At 55.3% G+C, this 15,703-nt stretch overlaps 1 protein-coding gene and 1 long non-coding RNA gene across 6 annotated transcripts in view; one reads left to right on the plus strand and one right to left on the minus strand.

Moving 5' to 3' along the window:
- The first annotated feature begins 800 nt into the window (after positions 1-800).
- Positions 801-7,063, plus strand: LOC129152005 (uncharacterized). Its single transcript, XR_008558716.1, has 3 exons — positions 801-888; positions 5,285-5,369; positions 6,830-7,063. It is a non-coding gene; the product is annotated as an uncharacterized LOC129152005 (long non-coding RNA).
- The window catches only part of CHST3 (carbohydrate sulfotransferase 3), a 28,083-nt gene continuing 13,848 nt past the window's right edge, over positions 1,469-15,703 (minus strand). For 2 of the 5 annotated variants that reach the window (XM_054728830.1, XM_054728831.1), the window contains exons 2-5: positions 5,612-5,748; positions 4,565-4,703; positions 4,178-4,402; positions 1,469-2,975 (exon numbers count right to left, since the gene is read on the minus strand). In XM_054728830.1, the coding sequence (XP_054584805.1) occupies positions 1,691-2,975; positions 4,178-4,356 (1,464 nt within the window). In that variant the 5' untranslated portion in view covers positions 4,357-4,402; positions 4,565-4,703; positions 5,612-5,748 and the 3' untranslated portion in view covers positions 1,469-1,690. The remainder of the gene's footprint in view (positions 2,976-4,177; positions 4,403-4,564; positions 4,704-5,611; positions 5,749-15,703) is intronic. The other 3 variants (XM_054728832.1, XM_008145408.3, XM_054728833.1) reach the window with 3 other exon arrangements.

The raw sequence follows: 15,703 nt of genomic DNA on the forward strand, positions 1-15,703 counted from the left end.
AAGTTCTTAGATGGCACTGAGCTTGGCTCCCCGGGTTGGTCATAGGGCCTGCCCCCGCCTTTCCTCCCTCCCCCACCCCCACCCCTGGGAATGTGATTGGGCCTGGGTTGAGGGCTGCTAACTTATGCTGCTTCTGGACATGCAGCGAAGAATGCTGGTGGTTTCTGAGACTCGTTTCACACGAGTTCAAGCAGAAAAGCCCAAACGGCACTGTGGGTTGTCCCGCGGCCACCGAAGCTCTGACCCTTGGAGGAGGCTCTTCCTCCTCCTCCTCTCCCTCCAGCAAGCACCAGAGTGCTCCCCCTGGCCCCCCAGAGCCCCCTCAGCCCCTCAAGCACAGACTGCTTCCAAGAGGCACTTCTGCAGAAACAAAAACACAGCCGCAAAACAAGACACCAAACCATAAATATCTTAAAAACAACACACACACACACACACACACACACACACACACACACAACAGAAAACAAACACCCGGTCCATCCCGTTAAGCAACACTCTTCCCAGAGCCCTGAAGGAGGAATTTCAGACACCAACCACGCAACCATGGCGGCCAGCAGGAGGCTGACCGCTGTCCCCCGTCTTCTCAGGGGAGGGGCTGTCCTGATGTGACTTCTCCTCTGCACTGTCACTGGGCCCTGCCCCCCAGAGGCCTGGCTGGAAGGGGCAGGACCCATGAGTTCCTTTTGCTTCCAGGGACCACAGCTGCTTCTGCCAGTCAGGCCCGAGGCAGCCTTCAAATACGGACATGCTCCAGGGCGTCAGCAGAGCTGGGATGGGAACTTTGGGCCGCAGTCACGTGAGGGTCGATCACGCCATTTCAAACCGTCCCGCCAGCCAGCAGCAAGGACGTGAATGGGCCAGAAGCGGTAGCCCCGAGACTCCAAGGTGAGCAGGGGCCGCAGACGCGGCACTCTGTTGTCCACGGTTCATCCCGAACCCCGTCGGGAAACAAGGCCACGGCCATGACCACGCCATGACCACGTTTCCTTCCCCAGCTCCCAGATAGTTGTGTGATACAGATGAACCCTACAAAGCCTGCGGGCACAGAGCAAGGGGAAAGCTTGTCCGCTTATTTCCACGTGTGTATGCAGAATTGTGTTTCTATGTTCCCCACATCCGTGTGTGCTGTGTGCTGTGCCTGCAGGTCTTGGTCTTTATAAGAGTGTGTTGTAGCTCCTCACAGAGCTGACTCCATCATTAACGGCACAGGTGGCCCATTGATGGAAACACTGCATTGGGAAGCCTCAGCTGCCGTCCTCTAACACCCTGGGCTGTCCGAGCCCCTCCCTGGGGACCACCCAGAATCCACACTGGATTGTAGAAATCCAGACTGTGGGACTGTGGTCTGGCCCACAGGGTCTACAGGCATTTATGTGTGCTTCATGTATGTTTCTGTGTGTATGTATGTATGTATATGAGAGAGAGAGAGAGAGAGAGAGAGAGAGAGAGAGAGAGAGAGAGAGACTGTCAATAGGCGAGAGCCTGCCCCTTAGGTCTGGTTGATCCTGTTCTCAGCAACATGCCCAGCCCACAGCCCTGGGGAAGCCGGCTGGCTGGGGGCTGCTTCTACAGCAGAGCCGGCCTGCTCCCTGCGCGGCTTCCCGCCGGCCTCTGCGAGCGCGCACCACCTGGGTTGAGGAAGGCAGGGCGGGACTTTCACGAGGAGGGTGCGGTGGCCCCAGGCCCCCTACGTGACCCAGAAGGTGCCGCGCTCCTCCAGCAGGCTGACCGAGCGGTTGGTGAGCGAGGCGGCGTCCCGCGCCAGCTTGTAGCCGAAGAGGCGCATGGCGGGGCCGCAGGCGTCCTGCACCACCTGCGCCAGCTTGAAGGGCATGCTGAAGCGCCACTTCTCAAACTGCTCCGAGGAGTTCTTCTGCGTGGAGTAGATGCCGCTGCTGTCGCGGGGCGCCTGCGTGTTCTTCTGGATCCAGTCCTCCACCTGCGGGGTCAGGGGGATGCCCGCGAAGCGGTACATGTCGCGCGCCTTCTGCAGCGGCCGGCGGGCCACGTCCTCGTAGCGCACCAGCATGTAGCGGCCGCGCAGCCAGGCGGGCTGCCGCAGGCCCAGCTCCGCCGACACGCGGATGCTCTCGCAGTTGCCCCGCAGCCGCTGCACCTCCTCCTCGCGCAGCCGGTCCTGCCCCTCGGCCAGCCACTTCTTCCAGGTCTCGTACTTGCCCGCGAAGGCCACCATGCGCGAGGCCAGCACGGCGCGGGGGTCGCGCACCAGCTGGATGACGCGCAGGTCCAGGCGCGGGTCCTCGGCCAGCGGCTGCAGGAACTCCAGCTGGCGGATGCGCACGGCCTTGAGCGCCATGTGCTCCTTGCGGCGGCAGGCCTCGGCGGCCAGCGTCACGTTGAGGGGCCCGCAGCGGCGGTTCTTGCAGTGGTACTTCTCAAAGACCTTCTTGACGAAGGGCGTGCACACCGGCTCCTCGCAGAGGGAGCGGCTGGAGCCGCGGCGGAACATGCCGTGGGTCAGGTGGTCCTCGGGCAGCGGGCTGATGAAGTGCTCCAGCACGTACAGGTCGCACAGGAAGAGCTGCTGGAGCACGTCCCGGTAGACCAGGGCCGAGCCCGCCGCGCTGGCGCCTCCCGGCTCGAAGGACACCGTGCGCTCGATGTGCCACAGCGGCTCGAAGAGGTAGAAGATGTTGCCCTGCTGGTTGAAGAACTCACCCACGAAAGAGGAGCCGGTGCGCGTGGTGGCCATGAGGAGCACGTGGCGCCGGGGGCGGGCCTCGGCGGGGCCGGGCGGCTGCTCCCCCTCCGCCTCCCCCTTGGCCGCCTCCTCCGCAGGCTGCAAGCCCAGCTGCAGACTGAAGTTTCGCAGGCGGCTCTGCAGCTGCGTGAAGGCCGAATCAAGCTCGCTCAGGGACAAGAGGGATGCGTTCTCGGCCAAGACCAGGGCTGGGTCCGTGCTGTTGGCATCTACCAGGGACTGGGGGATCTGCTTCAGCTTGTCCGAGACCCTGTGAGGACAAAGGGAGACCACACTCAGTAACTGATGGGGGCGGGGAGGGGGGGGGTCCTCTCTCCCCTGTGTTGCCTCCCAGGCTGATCGCCCAAAGCCTCTCTTAGCTGGCTTTTCCCCGAAGCTGGATTTGAGGGTAAGTAGTTGGTTTGGGACACGGTTACAGGACAGACTGGTAGAGGGGTGGGGAAGTGAAGCGAGGAGGAAAATAAGTCCATAAAAGATGAGCAGGCTACTCCTGTGGGCAAATCACTCTGACTGGGGGGCCCTGGGGTACAAAAACACACCTCAGGGTTCTCTCTCCCAAGGGGTGACGCTCCCTGCCGGCCTTGGCTGAGGCCTTTCCTCGCCGGTGCTGTGCCTTGCCAGTGTGCAGGGGGACAGGGAAGCCCCCGGCAAGAGCGGCAGGGCCTTGCAGTAGGCCCTGTAGGCACGAACTGGATCGGTCCATGTGGAGGAACACACCAGGGCACTGACTCAGCCCAGTGCCTGCCCATCTTGGTTGATGCTTTCTTGCAGGGGTTGTGCCTGGGAGAGCATCTAAAGCAATCCATGTCTGGCAGGCCCACTAGCAGGGCCACTGCATGCAGCCATACACTGAGAACTCTAGGGGGCAGCCTCCCAGTGTAGCCTATGTGAGTGCAGGGTCCTGCAGCTGAGCAATATGCAACCTGGGCAGCTCGGTGCATCCCTGCTCACCAGGGTATCATACGAGGGCCCTGCCTCTCCGGGGGCTCACCCTCACCCATGACTTTGGATTGGTAAAGGGGATGGGCTGCTAATTTGAGGCATCATCCTAGGCCAGGAAGTTAGTTAATAATAATAATAAACCACAGCCAGCAAGTACTGGACACCAGTACCAGGCACTAGGCTAAAAACTTTTACATTTTTTCATTTAATCTTTACAATAAGGTAGGCCCCACCATTAGCCATGTTTCAGAGAAGAGGAGCTTAAAGACAGAAAAGTGAAATCATGTGTCCAGGTGTCACAGCTAGAAAGGGCCAGAATGAGAGTTCCAAGCCAGGTTGCCTGTGTTCAGAGCCCAGAGCTCACCACTGAGGACCTGAGCGTGGCCCACGGCCTGGGCACAGGCGGTCTGATGATCACGGCTGGAAGGACTGCCTTCGCAGGCCCAGAGTGCCTACAGCAGCCTCTCCCCGACCCGCCTTGGTAAGAGGACGTGTGCTGGCATCCCTCACCTCGATATGATCTTATTTTCCTTTTCAATAAAGACAAAGACCACCACCACAAAAGCCAGGAAAAGGGCATATTTGCTCCTCATTCTCAGACTGTGCAGAAAGTCCCGGCAGTCCTGGGGCAAAGCAAGTCCTTTCTCCATGGGGAAGGGTGGGGCCGTGGGCACTCGGCTCCGGGGCATCACTCGGGGCCTGGCTCCTTGTCTTCAGGTGGGGGACACCCTCGTCCTGTGGAGAGACAGGCTGTCAGGACACCCTCGTCTGTAGATGAGAACGAAGAGAGCTTTTCCACCAGGCTTTTGAGGATCCTGGTCCTGCTTAGCAGCAGAACCCTGGAAGCCCTGTCCTAATGGACCCTTCCCCAAAGAGACTTGAAATCGAGTCACTTACATGCTAATGAACCCTCTGATTCATCCATGCCACCTCCATCAATTTATCCTTTGACCTCACACATGACTCGAGGGCAAGTATATGGAAAAGAATGATCCGTATAGTACAAATGTTTGCAATAGCAGAAGACTGCAGACACCTAAATAAAAGTGATGGGGAAGATTTACAAGTGCTGATGTGAATAATCGACCATCTATCTATCTACCTACCTATCATAATTTAATGTACATAGCAAGCTGCAGACACAATGTGCTTATATAGAACAGGGTTTCTTAACCTCAGCACTACTGATATTTTGGACCATATGATTCTCCACTGTGGGAGCTGTCGTGTGTATTGTAGGATGTTTAACAGCATCCTTGGCCTCTACTCATTAGATGCCAGTAGCATCCTCTCTGCTCCGATGTGACAACCAAAAATGTCTCCAGACTTTGCCAGCTGTCCCAGGTTGAGATCCTCTGATGTAGTATAATCCCATTTGAAAAAATACTTTTCAGTGAGAGAAAAATATAGATGCTGAATACAAACAGACTTTGATTACGGGGATACACAAGGCCTCATAACAAAGAGCTGGGGAGGTCAGGAGAGAAGGGTGGGTGAGTCTTAAGTTTGTGGTATAACACTGTGCACAGTTAGAAATTTTACAAAGTTAAAAAAAATCTTCACTCAAGGATATGTTTTTATTGATTTTTTCTTTTTCTTTCTTTTTTTTTTTTTAAGAGACAGAGGAAGGGAGAGAGAGAGAGAAACATGGATCAGTTGCTGCTCCTATGCATGCTGACCGGGGATCGAACCTGTAACCTGGGTATGTGCTCTGACCGGGAATTGAACCTGCAATCTTTCCATGTACAGGATGACACTCCAACCAACTGAGCCACCCGGCCAGGGCTACAATGGGTTAATTATTGAAGATTAACCATAACACATGAATCCTAACAAAATCCCTCTCATGGCCTTGGTCTTCAGGACTCACCTCCCTGGGGCAGCCTCCCTTGGGACAGGTTGGGGCTCCCCGTCCCACCACTATACAAAGACTCCCAGTAGTACCTGAGACTTTGTCATAAAGCTGCCTCCCTTGTAATAGCTTGTTCAATGCTGACCATCCCTTCCTGGAGGATGGGAAGTTTGTCCTTCATTTTCCCTTAGCACTGGGCCCGGAACACGGGAGACACGGTGCACGGTTGCTAAATGACAGAGGGATAAAGTGATAAATGACCTTCAGTAGAGGGCATGTGTCCTTTTAAAAGCTGGAGCAAACACAGCGTTGCCAATGGAGCCCGAATCACTGTTTCTTTCATTTTTCCTGTCACCCACCTGTCATGAGCCCCAGATTCCAGCACAACACCCCCTTCTGAAAGTCCATCTCTTTCTCCATAAGGACCCTCCTCCACAGGAGACAGTCTGCTCCAAGTATGGAAAAATCTTACTGTGACCCTGTACAGGGCACCCAGGACTGTCCCGCCATCTGAAAAAGACTGGTTTTCCCCAGAGAAGCAGCTGGTATTGACATGGGGGCGTGGGGGAGCAGGGAAGTGAGCCCCAGGGCTGCCCTGTAGGAAGCAGCTTCAGGGACAGCCAGGAAATCTGGCCTTGCGGGGAGCCGAGAGGCGGGGTTCTGCATCTGAAGTGTGTACCCTGGCAGTAGAATGGAAGTCCCCAGGGGTGCAGGGCAGAGTGGTTGTGGGGCGGCAGGCAGCTCTCCCTAATGAGGGAATGGGGTGCTTCCTGAGTGTGGGTAGGCGGAGAGGGGCCCAGGTGGGAAGAGGGCTGCAGGGACAGCCCCAGGGCACTCCCCATGCACTCATTAAACAAATATTTCTGAGCACCTACTGTGTGCCAGCCTCTGTCTCGGCACCGGGATACAGCAGTGAGCAGGCAGACCCGGCCCATGCCCTCATGGGGCTTGTACTCTGGTTGGGAGGGCGAACTGGAGTGCGGTGGGTAGCTCAAGTCTATTGAATGCTTACTAGTCTGTGTCAGGTACCGTGCTAAGCACTTGATTTGCATTTCCGCATGAAATCTTCACAAAAGTCATATTATAGACGAGGAAACGGAGGTTGAGAGAGGTTAAGTAACTGGCCCAAGGTTCCTCCAGTCATGGCCTGATCACTTGGGCCAGATGCAGGTCATTCAAGCCTCTTAATGCTCCCAGTGTCCTCCCCCCCTCCCCCCGCCCCTGCCCCCCCCCCCCCCCCGACACAGAAGCACCTATGGGAGGGGAGGGCTTTCCAGCTGATGGCGTGTCTGTCTGTTTGTCTTTCCCAGACTACAAGCTCCCTGAAGTCAGAATTAGCATCTAGAATGGCGCCTGGCACATACCAGCTGCCCAACAAATCCGTGGTGAGTGAACCCGTCAAAGCTGGTGCCTGGCTCGGTGCCTGGCCGGCTGTCGGCATGTTTGCAGAGTGACTGGCAGGACCGCATTCCCATGCACCCTGTTTAGCCGGCGGTGGGTGCGAGGCTGCCTGTCCTACTGAGAGGGGGAGGCCCAACATTGAATCTGCAGGGCGCAGGCGTTGAAATCCTGACTTTCTGCCCTCTTAGCTCTTGGCTGAGAGTTGCCTGGGTCTGATGGGGAAGCAGAAGTAACTAAAACCAGAAGTCCTGGGTTCCAGTCCTCCCTGTGTGTCTGCCGTGCTGTGTAACCCTGTATGAGTGAGTTAACCTCTCTGGACCTCAGTTACTTCACCTGCAGCATGAGAAGGGCAGTACCCATGGCATCAGGTTGCTGTGAGCAACAGTATCTGGTGCGTGGTAGGTGCTCAGTAAATACTAGAGAGGGACGCAAAGGCGGGCGCGGGGCGGGGAGTTGCTTCTCTGTCTTCTCCCTTCTGAGTCTGACATCTTTGATAGGATTTAGGAGTTGGGAGGCCTTGAAGACAAAGCTGAATCCCTCCTCCCCTCCCTTCCGGGCACTGTTCCTGTTTGAGTTGCCATCCCAGCCTCACCCCCCGAATAAGTCAGGTTCCTGAGAACTCAGGCAATGCCCTAAAAGGACAAGCAAGGGCGAGAACTGGCGTGAAACGCCAGGCAGGCTGTTGGCCCAAACGGCATGTGGGCGGGGGTGACGGGCAGCCGAGGAGGGAGATGTAGAGGCCCAGGGGGAATGTGGGAGCCCCAGATCCAGGAGATAGGAAAGGGTCACGGCTGTCAGGAGGTCACAGAGTCATGAGCAAGGAGGACAGGGTCACCTGGCCAAGCTCCAGGCAGAACCTGCCCTGCAGGAAGCCCTCTGCTAGGAGTGAGTCTGCGACGTTGGTGGCACAGGACAAACCTTCACGCTCCCTCCCTCCCCAAACCAGTGGTGCCCAGCAGTGGTGTGACTGCCACAGGAAACTGGCGTCCCCTGGCCAGGAGGCCAGCAGAGGCCACATTTCCAGGGCCCCTGGGGCAATGGTGAGGAGGTCAGGGACAAGTGCCAGCCCAGCTCTGCCTGGATGCAGAGAGGTGCCGGGACAGCCACCCTCACCCACTTACACCCAGTGCTCAACTCAAATGTCCCCTCCCCCGAGCCCTTCCCTGCCCACCAACCTACCGCTGACCAGCTCCCCTGCCCCCTCACTTCCCTCTCAGCCTCCAGCTTTATGGCCTTCTTGACGCAATGTGCTTGCTCACTGCCTATCTTGGCTGCCTGAATGTCCTGGGAGACGACAGGGCAGCTCGGCTCTGCCTTGGTTGTCCACGCCCAGCATCCCAGTGCCCATCTGGGTGCTGGGCAGAGAGCCGGTGAGCCACGGGGCTTGTGGATGAACGGAAGCATGTCTTTCCCAAAGCGTTCAGCCAGCGTGAGATGCCTAATCGTTCTGAATTCATGGGAAATAGGAAGACGGAGAGCAGGTGCTCCCTATATGAGGGAGCCGTGCGTGTGCGGGGTGTGCTGTGAGCATACGCCTGCGTGTGAGCCATGGGCATGTGCTGTGACTGTGTCTCAGTGTGCACTACAAGCATGTGCTGAGTGTGCTCTATAGGCGTACACTACGGGTGTGTGCTGAGTGTGTACTACAGCAAAACTTCACGCTTCGAGCTTCACAGACATGTCTCTTGGATTCCCTTCTCAATGTGGATGCCGTTTTGAGGCTGAAGAAACTACACTTTGGGGCTTTCAGTTCAAGCCCCTGTAGCTGTGAGCTAGTGACGGGGAGAACAGAACCCAGCCGAAGGCACCCGGGCCAGTCTGAGAGAGGGAGCCCTGGAAGGAAAGAGGGCTGGGAGCAGAGGCCCTCAACTCTAAGCACAAGCATCCCGACCTGCGCTCCCCTCAGGGGGCCTTTCTGCTCAGGTCTTCCTCATGGCCGGGCAAGGGCCCTCACTGGACAACAGTCTTCTACTCAGATGGCTCCCAGCCAGGCCCTTGGCTTCCCTGGGCCTTCCACCGAGGCCCCAGAGGGACTGCAGCCCACCCCTGGCTCCTCCTGGGGAAGGTGGGTCCGAGTCTGCTGTGAATGGAGCTCTGATAAGGGACAGGCCCTGCCAGGCATTGCATCAGGCTTGTGCTCAGGGCCAAGAGCACAGCAGGGCTTAGCCTCAGCTGTTGCAGGCCCTGCTCACACAGCCTTTCCACCAGGCAGGAGGAGGAGCCGCCTGGAGGAGAGGGGCTGAGGGAGGGCAGGGCTGAGAGGGAGGAGGCTCTGAGGGCAGGCATGGCAGCAGGGAAGCCCCTGGTGGGAAAACTCTGAAGCAACCCAGGGGCTGCAGTCCTGGGGGGCCGGGAGGCTACCCCCCCATGCCATATTGTCAAGCGCCTGGGAGGGGAGCTGGGAGGGTTCCTGTGAGCTGTCTCTTGATGCCCAGGGGAGTGGAGACAGAGGCGGACAGGGAGCTCAGGCGCGGGCTGGCCTCTGTTGTGGACGATCTTTGCTTGGGGAATACAGAAGTCCACCCAGTGGTCTGTCGGGCTGGGTTCTGTTTCACATAGCGACACCCAGAGATGGCTCGGGAGGGGCCGAGGCCCCCGATATATCGAACTTAGTGTCTGACAGCTGAGTAAATGCCCAGAGGCTGTGGGATGACCATGAGTGAAGGAAGAAGAGAAGGAATGAAAGAACGAGGAAGAGAATGAATGCCTGGCGGATGCTCCCTGTGCAGCTCAGGGCTACCATTCCTCCCCAAGCACCTCTCCCAGAATGAACCCAGCGATAACCTCCTATGGGCACTGTCCACCCTCAGCCAAGACAGAGTCAAGCGGCCAAAGGTGAAGGTATGTGTCACCTGAGTGGCGTGGCCACCCAAGACCTTGTGAGAAGCTGTGGGTCAGAGCCCAGGTGGACCCTGCGCCTGAGCGAACCTGGCTGGGAAAAGGCCGGGCTGCCCCTCAGCCTTATTGCTGTGTGGGGATATGGGGGAGCACAACCTTTACCCCCATTTGACAAGGTTACTTCATCAGGGCCGGCTCAGCTGTGTGAGCGACATATCCTGGGCAAACCCCAGAGCTGACAGCTGCACGAAATACAGGGCCCCAGAGAACAGTCCTGGGCCTCCCAGGCAGCGAAGGCGCTTCCCACGCCTCTGACGCCGAACCCCAGGCCCCGGGCCAGCTTGGAACTGACCCGCTGCTCTGGGCTTCGCTGCATCTGGCTGATCAGGAGCTGCAGAGGTTGGAGTCCAAGACACCCATAACCACGCAGCCGGGCAGCCTGGTGGGGAGTCTGCTGGCCCATTTGGAACTGACCTGGACGTGGGCCAAGATTCATGGCCAAGGATGCACCCAGCCCTAAAAACTAACATGTCAGAAGCAACTTGGGTGACCCCCCAGATGGGACTTGCTGACTAACTGCAGTGCATGGACACATGGGTGCAAGCCAAGCAGGGGTTAAAAATGCTGCACAGCCACAAAAATGGAATGGAAAGGGCTGCATCTTTTCATTTTATGCTCTCATATTGGGTGAATTTTTGGTGACCATGCCCATGTATCACTTTAATACGTTTTAAAATCTAACCTGAAACTTAAAAAGAGAACGGTAAAATCACTTTGGAAGCGGTGTGGACATGCACTGGGCCAGGGCAGGACTTGAGGCTGGGGGACCAGTTCGTTCTTTCTACAACGGCCCAGGAGAGAGGTGGCATCCTGCGCACGCGGTGGCAGAGGGTGGCGAGGGAGGACAGACACGAGACTTTAAGGAAGCTGACAGGATGCCTAGGACGTGCACAACATGCCTGAGCCCTGAGGGCATCGCCCTCCGTGAAATAACCAAGACACAAAGGACAAATACTGTTTGATTCCACTCACAGGAGGCCCCAGAGGGGTCAAACTCATAGACAGAAAGTAGAGGTTGGTGGCCTGGGACGGGGGGAGGGGCGGGAGAGTTAGCGTTTCATGGGGACAGAGTGTCAGTCTGGGAAGATGAAAGAATTCTGGAGGTGGATGGTGGTGCTGGTTGCACAACAGTGTGAATGTACTTAATGCTATTGAGCCGTACATGTTAACATGGCAAATCTGATGGTGTGTGCGTTTTCCACAGTAAAAGTGAGTAAAGAAGTAAGCGGTGATGCCTGTGGGCAGCAGGAAGCAGGGGAACAGAGGCGTCGAGGAGGGTCCCTGGCTCTTCCTTGGACAGTGGACAGATTCCCCGCCGCAACCACAGCGCCTGGCACAGCGGCTGTCAGAGCGCCTGGCACGTGACTGGGCTCGTTAATATTTGCGAAGTGAATGAATGGACTCATACACTGTCTTGCAGAGTTAGCTGTGGTGTCCTGAAGGTGGGTCTTCTCCTCCCCAGCGCTGGTGCTGTCCTGCACACATAGAAGACGCCACTGATAAAAGGTATTGGCATAAAGTTCTTTTATGGCACAGAAAGGTGTTCACATCATGATGCTGCACCAAAAAAGATACACCAGTAGCTAGAGGAGGGCTCCGTTTTGTAAAAAAGTGTGTGTGTGTGTGTGTGTGTGTGTGTGTGTGTGTGTGTACACACACAAAATGTGTAGATGGAGAGACAGACACCTGGAAAAGTCTGAACAAGCTCACAGTGATTCCCTGCAGCTGTGGGTACCCTTGACCTCCTTGCTTTTACTTATTGTCTATGAAGCCCTGTGACCTTGGAAGGTAACTGCAACCTGAGTGGTTTCCTCATCTGCAAATGGGGACATTTACAGCGTCTACTGTACTCTCATTGGTCACAAGGAATTCAGTGAGAGATGCTACTGAAATGCTCAGCCCGAGCCGAAGACGTGGCAAGGGGGACTGGTGAGGAAGCGCTGGTCCTAGCTTGGCTCTGCAGGTTCAGTGGCTTACGCACGGGCGACAACTGTTGGGATGGGGGTGGAGGGTGGGGGTGTCTCAGTCCCCAAAAGTATCAAAATGAAGGAAACAGTGATAACCTGACCTGACCACCAGCTGGAAATGTCCCTCCTGCCACTGCCCACTCATTTATGGAGGACATTTGGCTCTGGGCACCTCATCCTGGACCCTTGGCCTCGCCTGGAGATAAACTCAGTGAGTCCCAGGCACTGCAGCCACCTGGAGCCCTGAGGCAGCTACAGGAACACCATCGGCAGAACCCTCGAGGATGCTCTCCTTCCAGGCCCTGCAGGCCGGAGCTGCTCACTATCCCACGGCCCTGCATCGCCACGCAGGGCTGAGCACACTGACCAGAGTGTGGCCACAGGAGCGACAGGAGCCATGGGGGAGCGGTGGGACATGGGCCCTTCCAGCGCAGCCTTCTCTACTCTGACTGTCGCCAAGGTTTGCACGGGGCTTCGGGCCTCAGAGCTGTCAGGCTGAGGACAAGCTCAATGCCAGTGGGTTTTGCCCCCAGGGCAGAGTGATGTCAGCAACGGCTCAGGCCGGCACCCTGACACAGAGCAGGCTGGCTTCCCCGCTTTACTTGTTCTTGCCTTCCACTGAACGAGTCTGAAAGGTTCAGAGAAATCTGTCCTGTGACCACCCCACCGATCATGAAAACCACAGCTCTTTCTCTGAAACTGCAGAATGCAGGACTGGGGAGCCCTTGGGAATGTTCGGATCCACTCTTCCTCATTTCTTACCGATAGGCATTCAGGCTCAGAGAGGGGACGTGCGTGGCCGTGGCATACAACTGCGTGGTGACAAAACTCGAACTACTAGTAGCTCCGCTGTCTCCCAGGTTAGTGCTGGCCCAGCCCAACTTTATCTATCACCCGGACTCTCATAGCCTCGGCCACTCCAGAACCTTCCGCACCGGATGGTAAAGGCATGGCGCTCATTCCACCACGAGGCAGCCCTGTGCCTGGAGCAGACACCACTCATCAATCAGCATCTTCAGCTGAGACTAGATGTAGCTCATAGGCCTTCTCCATGCAGTGCCAGTCCATTCGAGTTGGCATGTGAGATAAAACCGATCTGACCTCCCAACTTAGTGGCTACCAAACAAAATCCCTCAATGCCCTTTCGCTTGGCATTCTACTCTCTGGCATCACCCAGCAATGCCAGCCCAGATCTCAAGTCTCCTCCCACACAAACCCTCCACTCACGCACATGTGTCTGTACATCCATCCTCCAAGCCTTTCATTGAGCCGATAAAGCCATTCACTGAACAAAATGCCACAGATTACAATTAATGGGGAAGTTACTAAGAATAGTTAACTCATCAAAACTTGCCAGAAACTTAGTGCTTTTTGAAAAGAGCTGCCATGGATGCAGGTTCTTATAATTCCACCTTTCCCCTCGCCTGGCTTGTGCTTCGTGAACGAGAGCGGAGGCGGGGCTGCCGAGAGCCTAGGAAATTGCGCAGAACCGCTGCCAATCCATTCCGCACCACAGCTGGCACGGACCTCCACGTGGCTAATTTTATATTATTACTCACATGCCTTATATGTTTTTATGAGTAAGAGCCAAAATGAAAAAGACTTCAGGCTTCCCCACAAAATGTTTTCTTGGGTTTTTGGAAAATGTGGGCAAGTCTACTGGAGTGTGTCTTGAGTGTGAACACACTCTGCTCTGGGTATTAGAACGGAAAAGGGGCGAGGCCCGTTGCCTGGAGAACGCACAGAAGGACAAATTGGAGCGATATGTGGTGCCATTTCCCCACATGTCCGCTTGACCAGTGATTTGCCTTGTGGGTAAAGTTTGGGTGTGGGTGAAGTTTGGGGGAACAACTTGGTGCTCGTCAAGGGCCCACGTGCCTCCACCTCCCCAGCCTCCCTTGCAGTAGGTGGAGGCCATATGAGCAGGTTCTGGTTAGTCGGATGCAGGTTAAGGTGATGTCAGCCACTTTAAGTCCTGGTCCTCACAGTGACCCCCCCCCCCCGGCCCTCCCTTCTCTTGCTGTGGCAACACTGGAGGCCACGTGTGCCAACTGGTTTAGTACAAGTTGGAAGCAGCCCAGGTCCTGAGCGGCTGCTGGGAGAGCCAGCCAACCTGCGTCAGGTGTGATGCAAGTGGAAACCAAGCCTTCGCGGTGCTGAGCCACTGGGATGGGGGCCTGTTTGTTACTGCAGCACAGCCTACTCTGTCCTAACACAGGATTCTCTCAGGTTGATGGACATTCTGGCAAAACCATCAGAATCTTAAATAGGCGCACGCTGCGACCCTGTGGGGATCCTAGAACTACACTTCTAGGAATTAATCTCATGGGTGCACTTGCACGGTTATAAGGGCACAAACAAGAGCACACTGTTTATAACTGCAAAAGGCTGAAAATGACCATAATATCTGTGAGTAGGCAAACACACACCCCAAACAAACCACCAGTTAGATAAATGACGGTACATTTATGGGTGCAATACTCTGTAATGATTATAAAAAAAAGAGGTAGCTCAGGATGGGCGGATGAAGTGCTGTTCAAGATGGGTCACACACACACACACACACACACACAGATGGGTGACACACACACACACACAGATGGGTGACACAAGCGAGGGGCTAGAATGTGTGGTGGACTACCATTGGGGTGGGTACCCCTGAATGCTGGGACATGCTTCAGGTATCTCTAGAGAGAGAAACAAGAACTTGGCAGGGTGGTTGAGGGAACTGAGAAATAGGGGTAGGAATGGGGACCCACTTTTCACTTATCCCCTCTTATTTGAATTTGTTGCCATTTCACATATTTGAGTTTGTTCCAATTTTTATTAACTTTTCCAAATAAAAGGAAGTGGTTATAAAACAAACTGAATAAAAAGAATATATGGAGTTGTGTTCCAATCCATTGCCTTATATATACACCAGGCCCTTGAATGATGTAATTTCATTCAACATCATTTCATGATAATGGTAAGAAAAAACAATTTTTGATTCCCAGCTGGAGTTTGCAGGTTCTCTCCACGCCCTCATGGATTTTCTCTGGATCCTCCAGTTTCCTTCCACATCCCAAATATGTGCATGTGGGGTGATTGGCGTGTCTCAATTCCCCAGTGTTGTGCGCACGCGTGCGTGCGTGCGTGCGTGTGTGTGCGTGCGTGTGTGTGTGTGTGTGCGCGCGCAGGTGTGTACGCGCCAGCCATGGAAGGGCGTCCTGTCCAGGGCAGGGGCCAGACTTGTGCCCTGAAATGGATTAAGCGGGTCCAAAAAAATCATTTATTTTTATGAATCTTTCTTAACTGTATGTAGAGCTCACATTTATTTCAAAGTTTAACATTAGAAGTGTTTTGGGTCTTCATTTAGAAATATGCTGTGGGAACTTGACTCTCGTTTAGAATCAGTTTCGGTGAAATTGGTTTCATTATACGTCATTTCACCTAAAGTTGCAGTTTCCAAAAACCTACTGACGCCTTGAGGACTTCCTGTCCACAGTGTTTAAGATGCACTTTAATGACAAGTCGTCTAAGAAACATGATGAACAAGCAAGAGGAAGCGTGGCAAGATGGTGAGTGCTCCAGGTTTACAGCGTCTTGAACAAAAATGCTGCAAAGCTGAGGACAGCAACTAATTGTCAACCTACAAGCCCAAGCCAGGAGATTGGTATTGGCTGCCTGGAGCGCTGTGATGAGAAGCCTGAGGTCACGTTTATTTTCTGTGGCTTGGAACCACCTGGACATGGCCATGGCCAAGCGGTTTCAGGCTTCCCAGCTGGGAGGCAAATCAATTCCAACCCTTCCCCCCACCCGCCCGCCCCAGCCAAGGCTGATCAATTGGAAGCGGCTGCCTGGAGAGCTGTCTCTGAAAAGGTGGGTGGGTAGCTAGAGCAGTGGTCGGCAAACTCATTAGTCAACAGAGCCAAATAT

The sequence above is a fragment of the Eptesicus fuscus genome, chromosome 17, assembly GCF_027574615.1.
Source record: "Eptesicus fuscus isolate TK198812 chromosome 17, DD_ASM_mEF_20220401, whole genome shotgun sequence".
Lineage (NCBI taxonomy): Eukaryota > Metazoa > Chordata > Mammalia > Chiroptera > Vespertilionidae > Eptesicus > Eptesicus fuscus.